General features: G+C 40.4%; 1 protein-coding gene across 3 annotated transcripts in view; it reads right to left on the reverse strand.

The window, feature by feature from the left end:
* Nucleotides 1-2,041: 2,041 nt before the first annotated feature.
* LOC135502436 (DNA-directed RNA polymerases I, II, and III subunit RPABC3-like) overlaps nucleotides 2,042-16,598 on the reverse strand; it is a 28,042-nt gene continuing 13,485 nt past the window's right edge. For 2 of the 3 annotated variants that reach the window (XM_064795269.1, XM_064795271.1), the window contains exons 2-4: nucleotides 15,078-15,161; nucleotides 7,972-8,149; nucleotides 2,042-4,034 (exon numbers count right to left, since the gene is read on the reverse strand). In XM_064795269.1, coding sequence (XP_064651339.1) covers nucleotides 3,917-4,034; nucleotides 7,972-8,149; nucleotides 15,078-15,161 — 380 coding nt within the window. In that variant the 3' untranslated portion in view covers nucleotides 2,042-3,916. Of the gene's footprint in view, nucleotides 4,035-7,971; nucleotides 8,150-15,077; nucleotides 15,162-15,319; nucleotides 15,351-16,598 lie in introns of those variants that run through there. The other variant, XM_064795272.1, reaches the window with a different exon arrangement.

Consider the following 16,598-nt stretch of genomic DNA (forward strand, 5'->3'; position numbering starts at 1 on the left):
TCATGCCTTGCTTATCTTTTTTGTTTGCAAGGAAAAGAAGTGCCTGGCTGTTGGTACCTTCTTTGTGCTGCGGCAAATTATAGATCACACACAAGTACAATTGATAGGCAACGATTCCACACAGAGGGGGTTAATTTTGGGAAAAAAAGGTACATCCTTTTCATAAGGCAGAAAATTTGCGAAAAAAAAATATTCCCACGGTCCGAGCCAAACGGGATGAGAGGGTTAATGGAAACCTTGTTCCTAGGAAAAAGTAAAAAATTTCTTCATACATTACACATGCAATTTTAATTTTTTAATCCTGGGTACAAGGTTGTTTATTAACCCTTGCAGCCCGTTTGGCTTAGACCGTGGGAATATTTTTTTTTCGCAAACTTTCTGCCTCAAGAAATGGATGTACACTGTACCTTTTTTCTCTCAAAATTAACCCTCTCTGTGTGTAGTTTAGTAGAGGCCACCACAGAGAGGGTTAATTTTGAGAGAAAAAGGTACAGTGTACATCCATTTCTTGAGGCAGAAAGTTTGCAAAAAAAAAATATTCCCACGGTCGGAGCCAAACGGGATGAGAGGGTTAATTGAAACCTTGTTCCTAGGAAAAAGTTAAAAATTTCTTCATACATTACACATGCAATTTTGATTTTTTAATCCTGGGTACAAGGTTGTTTATTAACCCTTGCAGCCCGTTCGGGTTGGAGCGTGGGAATATTTTTTTTTCGCAAACTTTCTGCCTCAAGAAATGGATGTACACTGTACCTTTTTTCTCTCAAAATTAACCCTCTCTGTGTGTAGTTTAGTAGAGGCCACCACAGAGAGGGTTAATTTTGAGAGAAAAAGGTACAGTGTACATCCATTTCTTGAGGCAGAAAGTTTGCAAAAAAAAAATATTCCCACGGTCGGAGCCAAACGGGATGAGAGGGTTAATTGAAACCTTGTTCCTAGGAAAAAGTTAAAAATTTCTTCATACATTACACATGCAATTTTGATTTTTTAATCCTGGGTACAAGGTTGTTTATTAACCCTTGCAGCCCGTTCGGGTTGGAGCGTGGGAATATTTTTTTTTCGCAAACTTTCTGCCTCAAGAAATGGATGTACACTGTACCTTTTTTCTCTCAAAATTAACCCTCTCTGTGTGTAGTTTAGTAGAGGCCACCACAGAGAGGGTTAATTTTGAGAGAAAAAGGTACAGTGTACATCCATTTCTTGAGGCAGAAAGTTTGCAAAAAAAAATATTCCCACGGTCCGAGCCAAACGGGATGAGAGGGTTAATTGAAACCTTGTTCCTAGGAAAAAGTTAAAAATTTCTTCATACATTACACATGCAATTTTAATTTTTTAATCCTGGGTACAAGGTTGTTTATTAACCCTTGCAGCCCGTTCGGGTTGGAGCGTGGGAATATTTTTTCTTTTAGGAATTTTCATCATTTGGGAGAGTTTGTCACTTTTATGGTGATATTAACCCCATCTGGTCTGGTGGTCTCTACCATACTGTCTGTCAAGACATGCTGTATCAATCAAAGTAGAAAGACAAGGGCTGGGAGTGTCTCACAGGGAATGGGTGTGATGGGGAATACAGTCCTAGTGTTCGTGTGCTCATACTCCACTAGGTGACAGCACTTGTTCCGTCTTGATACAAGTGCAAGTGTACCATGAGATTGGTTCCCAATCTCAACACCAGAGGGCTTATCAGATGGATTCTCCCATTGGTTGAATGGTCTGTTAAGTAATCCATGGTGAGATAATCAGTACAGGGAGGTGGGCCTCCTGATATTTGCTGTGGGGTCTGATCCAGGACTTGACATTTCATGTCAACCAGCGGCAGCACTCATCCCAAGATGATTCATACATCTCAGTGGGAAAGGTGGCATCATCTTCCACATTGTAAATAAGCCGGGGTGAATGACCTGCTTATTGATGACACTGCAAACATTCACAACATTAACAGTAAATTGATTGAATAATATCAAACTATAAACCGAAAATGAAGCACAGTCTGACTGCAGAGTCATCTATTGGTCAGACCGAGAAACAAAGTGAAGATCTATTTAGAAACTAAGTAAGTTTTATTTAAAAAGGTATTCCCATTTATGTTTACAGAGGGGCAGTGAGTGCTGATGACAGCGTAGCAACTGTTACCATGGAAACCACGGTCGTTGCTATGCTTAATGACAATACATGAAGTTTATGAATCTGTGCGACAAGAAATATTTACAACCGAACTCTCCACTTTTGGAGGTGAAGACATCCTTGCTAAGCGAATCTAAAGCGCCACCTTTTGGCAAAGGCATAACTCTTGAACATCTACCGTGATTGTAAACAACGAGCGATTCGCTATTTTCCATTTTTAAGCCGTAACTAAAATATTTTTACAAAATTTACAAGAAATACATGAATTATCCATTCATTTACTGGGTTTGAAACTCAAAAATTGTAAGGCTTCTGCTTTTTAACAAAGTTTTCATATTAAAAATTGTGTTCTACACTTTTTTCTCCAAGCATTCCTTTCTATTTCTACCATAATTGTTGGCACCAACAGATTAGTAATTGATACACTCTTTACACAATAGATGGGGTGATTGTAGTGTCAATCAGTTCATGTCATAATCAACAACACACAGTATTAATTGTTCTAGACCAGGTCTTATTGGTCAATTCAATCAACAGAAAGCTGAAACACACCATATGGTATTGGCCAATCAGCAAACAGGTTTAACAAAGCACTGTATTATTTCAATTTTAACGGTAACAAAGAAAGGGTGAGCAATGTAACAGAAAAGGGTTAAAACCAACAAGGTCATATAACTCTATAGGATGTATTACAAGTAGCTTGTGGAGGACTTTGCCAAAACGTGAATAACACGAGTTGGAAAGTTCTCTGCACATTTTAAAGAAATAAGAAAGATTCAGGGGAAAGCACTATTTTGATGTATTTAGGGGTTCACGCGACTGGACGGATGTTCCAGCACATATCTGTGACTTTGGCAAATTGGAAAAGAAGAAAGAATTTTGAAATTTATAAAAAAATCTATCTCACTACTGGAGAGCACATTATTCTTTTTAATTGTAGAAAAAAAACTTGTTTTTAACGTAGTGGTTTTAGACACATTTGTTGTAAAATTTGTAGAAGGGAAAAAAATTAAAAACTAAAAAAAATCTATCACAAATCTGCTGTTATCACAAATTTGGTAGAAATAGAATTCTGGAAAATTTGGAGCACAGATTTAGATGAAAAAAAGAAATAGAATGAAAGTAAACAGCACAGAAATGTAAAGAAGACTAAGTTTAACCCCAAGGAAATGTGGCATAAAGTCCCGTTTGAATGTTTAGACCAAGTTTTAGGGACTTGTGGTGTTTATGCCATGATATTTTTCTGATTTTAGGACGTAGAGATTTTTGATGAGATAATGATGATTCAGCACGTCTTTGCCTAGTAATGAATGGATGTGTGAAGCCAACCTCACCCTAGGTTTGCTCAGAATAGGTGTACACATTTGTACATGGTTGAACACGACATATATAGATGCTTTGAGCAAATTTAGGGTGGCATGGACTTCAGATTTGTGACATGATTGGATGACACTCCAGCAACAAGCCTGTGCTGCCACCTGGGAACAGCAAATGGAACTAACCCAAACATGAGATGTGCATTTTAATGAGCATTGGTTTAGCTGGACCTTAAAATATAAACCCCCTGGTGTCAAGGGTACATTGTCTGCATCTTCAAGGTCACAACTTGAGCTCAAGGCCACATAAGTTTCAAGGGCACCATCTCAAACATTCAGAGGACAATCTCAGTTTCAAGGGCACCGTTCTGGTCCCTGCACTCAGCAAGACACAAATTCATTTCAGTCTTTAAACTTTCTCATTGCGATCTTGAAACTGTCCGTGTTTGTTCCGTGTTGCCATGGCAACCGTCCGTCTAGAAGGCGAGTTTCTTCATCAAGAGGTAGACGTAAGAATCAACCTGGAACCCATGCAAGTTGTTGGCGTCACCTTGCAACCTCATCAACAGGCCACCGTATGAAACGTAAGCTGCCCTGGAATGACAAAGAGACAGCAAGATTAAGTGAGGTGCAATATCAGATAGACAGTGCCACCTATACTTGGATCATCACAGAACACCCAAGCCTACTCATTTAACCAATTCTTTCACTTCCATTTAAACTCGACATCATATACCCACGAAAGACAGAGTCATGACACTGATATCGTTAACTGTTTCTAATTGATGTGATTATTGCTGACATCCTTGTTAAAGTTCAGGGATGGTTGATCACGCAAAGTTAAGGATGTGAGTCTGATGACGAGGAGACGATTACTTGTGACACAATCTCATGAAATGTCCGCAGCTTCAGGACATGACGACATCGGTCGCTCATGAGATGAGAAATCAGCCTGACTCAGATGAGAGATTCTCATCTCATGAAAATTCTTCTCGGAAAATGTCTCAATCACACACAATGGTTTCTCAAGTGGTAGTAAATCACTCATGAATATAATGTGTACAAGTATGTGTAGACATACAAACATGTTCGTGCATGTATTAGTAGCCATTACAATTAAAGTTCATCCTCCCTCCCATGAGTAAATTCCACATTTATGGAGTTTAAAATGAAGCACATATAGTTTTTAATATTCAACAAAGCACTGAATGACCCAAGGAGACCGCCAACTCGTTGTTGGGAAGATGGAATCTATAACCCATAAATTACTCCTTATGATATCTTATTTTATGAAATTGATTTTGGGCCAACTCTCACTGTCAAGGACAACTTATTTCAGTCCACAATTCACTTTTTAAAAGGCCATAGCCAAGACGAGATGCTCCAACACACACCCGCCCAGCTAGTTATGTTCAGTGACCCTGAATGACAACGGCATCCACTCTTCCCTTAGAAATACACTTCTAAGAAATTGCAAGTTCAAATTTGAAAAGATTCTAAATATGTAAATATATTTTGTGATTATGATTAGAAACGTCATAGCGAGGCGACCCTGTCATTCAATAGAGATATCACACGGCAGCATACTGTACATGCACATACATGTTCCACTATTGTTATCAAGACATTGTTTGGCGTATATTCAAACCATAAGAATAGGAATGGAATCTCAGACATGCTTGAACAAAGTTTATGGCCTGATCAGTCGTAGGTGGAAATTATAAAGGTGTATTAGATAGATTGGTGAATTGCTTAGTATACCAGGTGTTCAAAAAATTTATCAACATTATTGTTTAATGGTGGAAATTTTATAATCTTTGACTTAGTCACTTATGAAACCACAGGACCACTGTCCCAATACACTCTACCTAACTTCCTCTAGCATTCTGACTTCCGATGATTTTTTTGCCAGAATTTCAAGAATTTGACATTTTCTCATGAGAACCAGTTGCTATGCACCTGACCCCCTAAAACAAGTGTACAACCTACACTACCTATTTTCAAATAAGACTAGTCCACCCATCATACATTTGCTACAAATATCTGTCTTGTTTATTCCTGATAGGGTACACAAGTTATAGAAATGATAGTATTTTGAGTTATTTTACAACAAGTTGTGTATCTAACCTAGTTTTAAAAAGCCAAAGTGCCCTTGAAATGCCCTTCAAACTTGAATGACTAACAATTTATACTAACATTTGACTGAACGCAGCTTTCGCTACCCTGGTGACCGAGATGAAAACAACAATGGCCGACTGACACTTGAGGTTTCCATGTCTTTCCCGGGCAGGGGAGTTAGTGGCTGTTTCTCTCATGATGACAACCAGCTAACCACACTGCCAAGAAACAACACAGGTTACTACGGGGTTACCTAGCAACCAGTATGCATAGTCACAACACATAGTAACCATCCTTGTTACCCTTAGCAACAGAAACAACATGGAACATTGAAAGCTAAAATCTAACTAAGAAATGAAACTACAATATTTGGCAAAATGAAATGCGCAAATTGGTAACCTAGAATTTTGAAACAGGGCATCGAATGAGCGAACTTCTGAAGCAGCGAAATGTCCAAAAAGAATTTTCCAATTTCAAATAATCGTTATACGCAAATTGATAAAATCATAAAAGCGGAACTGGGTTATGATAAAAAGCGAACCAAAATGCTAGCTGCACAACATGCGAGAGTTACATACCAGATAATGCATTTACACGAGGTGACAACTGCAAATGCACCACTGATACGAACCCTCCACAGGTATATAACAAAACAACAAGGTGACATCTAGTGGTGCGATGGGCAAACTAAATGGATACGACACCGAAGTTCAGAGTGAAAAGAAATTGTACAACATCAATACAATCTGATCACATGTTGAAGAAAATGTCCTACTTCAATTCCCGACTCCTGCTTCTGCAATGACCCTGACACCTTCTCATCTGCCCTTCACCTCATTCTCTGGTCGCCCCAGTCTCCAATTTCAACCATCTCCATCAGACTCAGTACAGGAGTATCAGCATCCATAAGCATCCTCCAGTGTGACCTTGGCAATTGACCTTGATGTTTGACCTCCAGTTAGAAAGAGATACCACCAGCTGTGTTCATATGCAGCTTATCATCAGCATAGGAACACCCAATGGTACTCTGGCCAAAAGGAGAATATTCATGGGTCATTGTCCATCCTGCACATCCCTCTGATGTCCTTGTCTTGGCTTCAGTAGGCCTAACTACACTAACCTAACTCAATACCTATTGATAGATAATGAAATCAATACTGACATCATTTTTCGAATATAAGATGTGGGCCTAAGCATTCTGAGAGCAAATTCAACCGAAAAAGTGACCAAGAGCTTTGCGACATGATTCATGATTTGAAACCTGATGTGATATTACCAGTTGGCATCTATTCCCAGAAAGACTTATGTTCTATGAACAAGACACAATCGTGTACACCTGGAGTATCAAACAGATCAAATATCTCGATCTAGATCACCTAATACGCAATTTATAATGTGATGTCAAACATCTGCCAACTCAAGTCAAGTTATAGGCCTATCTAATGTTGCTTATCGATTTCGAAAAACAAGATTAGCTAATAGAGTGCATAGATTTGAAACTGATTGATAATTCTAACCTAAGTCCTAGTGGCCTACATTGTATGTCCTCATTTCATACTGGTTTGGAGTTGTAATGATTATTCAATAAACTACTACAAGATACTAGAACATTTGATTCACTTAGAACTAGAATTTCTGCAAAACTGGGGTTGATAGAGACTTGAAATCAATAGAAACTCAGGTGAAGACCATGGTCTTCAGGAATTCTTCCTTATCTAAAGGGTGGCCCAATAAAACTGTTTCAACTTGATAGCTAAGGACCATTTCCAATCGTTATTGGCCGAGACCAAGGTTACAACCTTGTGGTGCATGACAAGACATTTTTATTGTGCTAGCCAGTAGGCCTGAAGAAACTTACAAAGATCCTTTCAATTCTAAGACAGAAAGAACGCAACTTGGCATCAATCTGAAACACCCATTTCGACAGTGTAACCAACCTAATGAAACTGATTTTGTAACTAATGGGGTAAGATAACCAACCCTGCGATTCACCATGGAGGTACTCCATGGATTCACCAAAACTCCCAATCTAATAATACGCATTTCTCCAAGATATACCCATGTGATTCCCACAGACTAAGCCTAGCGCTACAAGAGAAATACCTAAGACATTTGGTCCTTACAGACTAATGAAAGTCTATTGTTAAGTTCATGCTATGTTACATGTCTAGGCATGTATTAACATGTCACTTTCTGTGATATTTGAACATACTTAGCTCCAAGATGTACATAACCTATATCATTTATCTTCTGGTCACCCCATACTTATATGACTGTATGAATAGGTGAAGCAAATAGGAGATTTAACCCTCAAACACTTGATTCAGTATTTAAACGGAGTTCCTCCGTTGATTTTAGGTTTGAATAGACGCCAAACGTACAAAACCATGACAACAACAAAGTTGACACTTACAATCTGCTGGAGTCGCCACTGCTGCCGTCGTCTCCTTCGATGCGGTAGACCTTGCCCCACATGACGTACTCGAAGCTGTCAGCTCTAGAGGGCGCTGTGTCCTGGGGGTCATACTCGCCATCATCTGGTTTCCCGTCCTCCTTCAGAGTTGTGGCGATCATCAGACGGAACTTGTCACCTGGAAGATCAGAAGAGACGGAGTTTGAGTATTTTGCACAATTTTGCAGATTGGGGGGAAATTTTGCACAATTTCAGAGCATGAAATACTGCAAAAAAAGGAGAAATAATTTGAAAACTCAGGCACTGGGAAACAACCTGGAAGACATCAGGACACTGCTCAATCTGGAGATCGGGAACTCCTCGGCAAGTTACGAAACTCACAAACCGCCATCCAACAGTTCGAATATGATATACATCCTCAGTAAACAATCAACATAATGAGTGTTTAAATCCTAGACTTTTACGTTAGGCCAATCGGAGAATTTGAATCGTAATGACCAATCAAATCACTGATAATGATGACACAGAAATTATCGCCCGGGCGCATCATACGAGAAACAAACACTTGAAAGCACTGGTAATTACTCACCAATTATGAGTTGGCAACTGATTAACACTTTCAGACCAAGGGCGTTTGGTGAATTTTTATAAAAGTTTAGCTTTCACTTGAAAAATGACCAGATTGAAGAAATAAAGGCATATCTGGAAACCTTGTTGAATTGTACCCCAAAACAAACCCCAATATTATTGGTTTTGTTGCATATCAAATGAAAGGTTACCCCCCCCCCTTGCACTGTTGGAGATTTTCATTGAGAGAAAAAGTTCCCAATAAAAGATTCTCCAACACAGGAGGTGTTTAAAACACAAAGCTCAGCCAATGTTCATGTCCTGGAGAGTTGCACAGGAATGGCCAATCTCCAGTTCTTGGGTTCAAAAAACCAAGCAGGGCACCAACTGCATTTTTTACTCCTGTTTTGGAGACTAACAAGCTGTTGAGACACATCACGTCATCGACCCTGCCACATCTCACAGATTTGGTAATATCGGGACAGATTTGGTAATATCGGGACAGATTTGGTAATATCTGAGTACTATTTCACAATATTGGGTCTCGTCTGACCTGGGTCAACAATGATTTCAGACATTCATTGGCCCTTGTTAATAAATTCATTGAATCATAGGCCTATATTTGATAAATGGAGACCAGTGACAGGTCACCAGTTTTTATCAGTAGGCCATTTTGCAAGCAGAAAACTCAAACAAGATTTGTTTGTGTTTTTTAGCAACTTTTTGCAAGCCAAATAGCTAGATTTAACCAGATACAGAATGAAAATCTTCAAATAAGGCGCATTATATATGTTTAGGAAGGAAATCAACCAGCAAGGTGAAATAAGGACATAATCCACTAGAGAAGTTCAGCTCACAGAAAAAACTCCACTGAATTTGAGAGAGAAAATGTATAAAATCCACAATAAGAGCAAAATCAGTCAAAAAACAAAACATACCTCATTCCAATGCTGAATCTGACTGCATGTGAAACTTATCCAGATGTAAAGTCCGGACTTGCCGTCAAGTGACACCAGAAGCCAACATTCTTACTCTACAGAGAGCAAATCCACACAAATGACATTTGAGGCTCAAACTTTGGAAAACTTTGAATCCTGCTCCTGACTTTTAAACTAGGTCACAGCCCAGGTTTGGGGTCGAGCTGCCATGTGGGCTCCTCGGGTAACTAGCTTGGTCTGACACTCCAAGGAAACCTTGCCCACTTTATACTCAAATGCCGGCTCATTTCTGTCCGATCTTGCTCCAACGAAAACTTGAATGAACCTGTGGCCAATACTTGCCATGGGCTCACCCCAACCTGATCAAAACACCAATGCAAATATTGCCATCAAGTACACCATTACTTGTCAGGTTGAAACCACGCTAAATACATATAACATTTCCCAACCTAACTTGGCTAAACCTATTGTGTAATTATGATATTTCGATGTGTTAGATATGTTCCAGTTAAGGTGGAACAGACCCTAACATCGTCATAGCCTGAACCACATGACGCGTGAACTTAGCATTGTTATAAAGTAATTGTCGCTGTTCTGTTTAATGAGTGCACCCAGGGAGGCGTTTTGAATTGGTATTTTAGCCCATTCTTGTCCAAGAGGACAAGGAATGGGCCTGTGGTCTGTGCGTGTCCAGTCACCCCCTGTGGGGGACATGGTAACTAAGGGCCAACACTGGATTACGGTCCATGGTTACTCTCTAGCATGCATAGGCCCTGGCGAGATTTCATGAAGATTATAATATTTGAGAACATGATTTGTGATTTTTCTTTCTAAAGTGATTATTTTGTATGTAAACTGTGGCCACATATCAGGAGCTGGGCGAGAGGTTCACGTGTACTAGCTATATCTAGTACACGTTATCAACAATGTCTCGTCTTTTTTATATCGCTATCTTAAAGTTTGTCACAGTTATTTTATTTGAGAAAGCATTATCAAACCTAGATATTGACCTTTCTGCACTGAAACTCTTGATGGTTGAGATCGTACCTCCAAAGCTGGGCTCTCAACGCACCATTCTGTTGCTAACTCTTGATGGTTGAGATCGTACCCCCAAAGCTGGGCTCTCAACGCACCATTCTGTTGCTAACTCTTGATGGTTGAGATCGTACCCCCAAAGCTCGGCTCTCAACGCACCACTTTCTTCTGTTGCTAACTTTGGAATAATCACCTACACATTGACAAATACATGTAGCACAATCCAAATATTGACCAGATCCATCTTTGTCCATTTGAGATGAGGATAAATAGAAAGGCCGACTTTGTAATCGGCATATCTGGCCTTGAAAGATGGCATGACAAGCAGGGGATCATCTCGAATAATGCCATTCGGGGAAAGATTTTCACGAATATAAACATAGGATCAAATCTTTTACCACTTTAGCACAAATAAGCACTTCCTCCTTGAGGATATATGGATATTACTGTCACAACATGGTCTTGTGGCACACTGGCTCAACGTTTTTACAGCAATTGGTTATGTTTTTAAACCATAAATAAAATGGTATTTGCAAAGTCACATGCATACATTCCTGAGCATATATCATTTGCGAAAGTCTTTTTAAAAGCATACTGTCTTTGAAATCCAATGATAAAGCTATGGTTTTCAAGAAACTTATCATGTTTGTTCCCATGTAGCATGCTCCTCCATTGTGACTGGTCACAGGTGAGCGCACCTTTTATTCCAAGTCAATGGAGAGGTGAATGCTTCTTTTATTGTAAGCACCAGACCTGTTTCACCACCTTGAGAACAGGTCAACAACATACAACAATAGCAGTAACTTTATTGAAATGTTTCCATAGATCACAGACTGCCGCTGGTCACATCTGATATACGAAATGAAACGCAGAACGCGCCCCATCGTGACCTTAGTCTCTACTAGGCCTCGTTGCCTGGGCAGTGCCAACGATAGGCCCTCTCGGCCGTTGCTATCCAGTCACAATAGCCCTACAATGCCTGGTGGTTACTTTAGCTTGTTGACCATTGTTTTGTGATTGTAGTGGCATTGTGTTAGTCCCAACAGGCCGGGGCAAAGCTCCGGGCAGAGAAAGGAGATAAAATTCTTAACACAAAATATCACGATACAAAGTCAGGTTTTGATGTGTTTGATCAATTTTGGTTTGATTATTTTTGGGAAGTTGGTTTTGATAATGGTTTAGTTATGTTTGCATACTGATATAATACTGTATGATCTAGTGGCAGTTTATTTCAATATAAACCTGTAGTTTACTATACAATATGATTCGCGGATCTTTGGGGAGAGGTTTTTTGCTGCATCATGTCTTTTCTCTTGGACTCAGCAATGTTGACGAGATATCTGAACCAGACCTACTTAGCGAAGTCAATAAACTCAGAAATGTTACTGTCCAGAACTCACCACCTCAAAGACACAATCAAGTCCGGAGCTGATTATGCAAGCCATCCTGCAGAGAAGAGGGGGGAGGGCCCTGGAGGAGGGCTAAATGGTCCTGACAAGCACTCTTGCCATCAAAAGCTATTGCAGCAAAGCATCAACCCACAAACATAACCAAGAGGTAACAAGAGAATACAACATTACAAGCTGGATATCACTCGCTGCAGTCAGCTCTAGATAACAAATCAGGATGGGTCATTACACCACAACTACTAGCAGAGAGTCCATCTTGGATGCGATAGATTCACAGATCTCCTGACAATACAATAAGCACTGAGCATCCTGCCACAAGCATAACTAGTCACCCACCTTGAAACCAAGATAAATCTGCTCCATCTCAACGAGGCTTACCATCGGAGACTTTCAAATCCCATCAGAGCAATGGCCGTTAATAATGGCAGCTCTCAAACTCAAATACTTGTGTATAAATAATTGGCAACTGGGTTGTCTAATTGGCTCAACGTTGACCCATTTTAGAAGGGTCAGGCTGAGTCCAAGTACTATACTAGTACAATACTATGTTGGCCTAATTAACATACATTTACATTAACCCGTTGCATCTCGTACATTAAAGCAAAATTTAGATGTATCATTTCAATTCAATTTGACAAAACCAGTCGTCTGTTTGATTTCATGAAAGCTGAAAGAGCGTAGGGAGTGGTAAATGGTTCAGAATCCGAACACCATCAGGTCCATTCCCAACACAGACATCTCTTACCACCCTCTACGATCAACACTTCTGCCTGCAGTAGGCTACCCGAGCCTGGTGCCTCGGTCTGGCGACAGCAGCAGTATGCCCATCCAAGTGAGAAACATGAGGATGGATTCCTCCTTCCTGGCTCAGACAGAGCCCCTGGACCAGGAACCATAACTGGGGCCCACCTGTAGTGGCACATGCACAAGACTTATTCAAGAAAATTGCTAAGGTTTTGAGGCAAGTTTTCTTGATCATGATGTGATTGTGATGAATAACTTCCAGTTAATTGATTTGGGCCAAATTTGAATATTTCCGTTGAGCCAACGCTCATGTCTGCATTCAGGAAATGAGATGCATGACTGTCTCTAATCTAATTGGCAAGTCACATGACTCCAATTAAATTAGGACTCCACAGATGCTGACCTTAAACTCACTTCCTTATTTGGCTGGCCATTAGAATCAACCTACGATCATGGCTAGTTTTATGAAAATGCCATTGGTCCACTGTGATTCGAAACGACCGGCCTAGATGGTACCTCTTGGGGGTCGAATCAAGTGGTCTCGATAGAGGAAGTGAGGATGAGGAAGTCATGAAGGAAACCCTCAGCCACACTGATTGTTCCCTTGGGATGGGCAAACATGTGAACGCCCTTGAACTGGTGAGGCCCATTCTCAAGAAATCACCCAGTTAGGTTAGACCTGGGAAGAGAATCAAGTCTATCAGGCCATGCTTACTTTGAAGAGCATTCTTAATCAGAACAGACTCAAATGAACCTTTCTTGGAATGCTATGGAGAGTGGAGAGGACTTCCTATGAGGAAGTTAACATTCAAATCAGAGAATCATGATATCCGGACCTCGCCTTAGTGCACAACCGACTTAGACCTTGAAACTAGACTGTATGCTTGAACCAGCTGGAGGAGTATTGAAACCACTCATCCACCTCTTTTGAATGAAATGGTGTACATTGATTGTTTCCGCTAAATCATTGTCTCAGTCAGTTTCTAGTTCTAGCCTGATCTATTCATTCACTTACAATACACATGTATGGTAAGCCCAATCCCATGTCACTGCCCTAATGCGCAGTACATACTGACCTCCATTTTGGTGTCTCATGATTTGATTGATCGCAAATAAGCGTGGGCACAACGCAATTCAAAAAAAGAATCGCATATCAAAAGAATCCGATCATTATTGGTTTTCAAAACCTAGACTTTGATTCGGATATCTTAACACATCTGCGTACAATCTTCCCACAAAACAAAGACATGATTTTGAGAATGGCAGCAATCTGAGATGATCAAAGCCTGGTTTGGTGGAGTGTTGCTGGTGAAGTTTTTAGTGTCATTGACCATTGGTGACCTACTGGCATTCAGGATCCTGGTCGAGGGATTCGTGGGGGCTGTCAAGTTCATGAAAACCTTAGAGTGGGAAGGGACACCACATGACCCACGACACTGTTTTCATCAGGCAAGATTCTTCAAATCTGAACACATCATTTTCGTTCCTTTGAGGGCTGTGACCAGGACTATGCAGCAGGCTAAGAATGCAACATCAGACCCCAAAATGGATGCAAAAACAATGCAAGAGACAGAAATTATTGCCAGTATCATTCATGACTTGGCAAATATTGGTTGCCTGTCACAAAACTCTTACAGAGAGTTTAAACTCATTCTCTGACAAAGAGTATATCAACATATTTCAGAGATTTTCAACTTTTTCAAGATCCTGGTCTTATTTCTGCCCACACTTTTTCCCACCAGGATAGAAGAATTTTGTTGGCTAAAGCTCCACGCCTTAAGTTCACAACTCAAGCCGGCGTTGCTAACAACATACAGAGGAAATATGTGGATCTATCTCGTGCCAAGTTTAAGGCAAGATCGGGCAAAACTATGAAATCAATGAAATAAGACTGAATGCCACGACTGTACAACACCCTGACATTAAGTGTTCAAATCCACAGTGCTTACTTTATATCCAAATACAGGCCTATACAATTAAGCTTATGCCTGCCTATGCCTATACCAGCCGTAATCTGGCAAGGATTTGAAATATCGGACCTGCTCCTACCTGCCTGTATATTGGCACGGTGTCATCAATCCTGAACAACAGGTGGAGGCCTCTTGGCCGACTTATTTGACAGCTCTCCAACACAGGATTGGACTTGGTGAAAAATCAGCTGATTTGAACGTGGATGACTTGTGTAATATTAATATGTCAAGCCTGATATACCTGGCTACCTGTAAAGCCAAGGTTGTCTAGGCCTACTGGCTATAAGTGGTATTTAACACCTTAAGGAGTGGGCTGACAAAGTCAAACTCGTCCAGAGTTATGAAGTTCTAACTTGTCTTCATTGGTCAATACTGACTGCACTTGTTGGATGAGAAGACATTGCAACTGTTACCAGAATAAGTCAACCTTGTCAAATACCTACCCAAGTCGACGGGATAGATTAAGGCGTTGATGTCCAGGATGAGGTCCATCTTGAATGACTCCGACTCACAGTGGAGTCGCGACACTGAAAGTAGAGAGAGGTCAATAACATCAGTATTGCAGACAAAAACAAGCATCGGTCATTTCAATTTGAGTCACTCAAAGTGTCCTATCAGCTCTTGTATTAAAACCTTGTTTGTCAAGATGCACTGGGTGTTCCTTCTAGATCTGTACAGACCTCACCGTGATTGAGAGGCATTCTGGTGCAAGGTGGTTAATCTTTAAAGATCTGATCCAATATCACAAATCAGGCCTGTAATTTAGATATTGTGTGATAGATATATAAATGGCAATATTGACTACACATCTTTATGACAGTTAGACAATACAAGATCTAGGACAGTGAGACTCGACCTTTTCCGAGCAAACAATTACAACACTGGATGATTGCGATTAATTGGTATAACACAAAGATTGATGCTGTGCTCACGTATTTCATCACCAGATAAATGGCTGTTAATATTTATCCCGGGATGCTATTGTTGGCAATACCATTTAGGCATTGTTGGGACATTGTTGGAGATGCTGCAACAATGAAACCTATTTAACTCTTCTTGTCGGGACAATGTGCCTTCAGTATATGCCCTTGGTTGATAGTATATAGTGTAGCTTCTAGGCATTTTTCCGGGCCTCTGAGGGGCAAAATTAGATGATGTCATTGGCTTCTTGGGAAGAGGTCCCCATCTGCCACTGCTTTTTACCAACTTCAGAGTATCTACGTTTCAAGGGATGCAGTCTCCCCTGTTTATATCTCTTCATACATTTACAGATATTTAAATATCTCTCACAAAACTTATGAATATGTGACTAACCACTAAATGGCACATGCTACGAGAACTTTAAACCATTTTAGAAATCCCCCCTTTGATAAGTCACCGCCACAGAATAACTTATATGAAACCTTTCAAGGTTTCTGTTTGTTGGATACCGTCGCAGGACGTCAGGGGTTCGTATGTGACCTATGAGCGCCTGCAGGTCCAAGCAAGCAGGGCCAATCCCTAGGCCTATTAACCAGGTCTCAAACACACCGTATTATACTAGGCCTAAAGTTCATGAATGGGGTGACATAAAAGGCTGGCAGACTTTCCGCTTGGTGGATTAACTCCACATTCCTGTGGCCTGGGATGAGATTACTCTGGTTTCACCGACCTAAGACTGATTTGACTTCACTTCTGTGTTAACAACGGCTAACAACAATTCAACTGGTGCTGAGTATCCCCCAAACTGGTAAAAGTATATAAACTCGGAGGCCCTGGTCCGATTCATGGTGTTTGAAAGAGTTCTGTTGTTCCTATGATTGGCCAAATGGAGTCACCTCAATGAATCTTTTTCTGGTCATCCTGTAGCGATCAATTCAACCCCAATAAATCACCATGCAATATCACCTATGGAATGCATAATTTCAAAATTCATTCACAGTCCCAGGACTGAATGATCACCATGGCGACAGACAGTTCATAGG

Source organism: Lineus longissimus, chromosome 18 (assembly GCF_910592395.1).
Source record: "Lineus longissimus chromosome 18, tnLinLong1.2, whole genome shotgun sequence".
NCBI lineage: Eukaryota > Metazoa > Nemertea > Pilidiophora > Heteronemertea > Lineidae > Lineus > Lineus longissimus.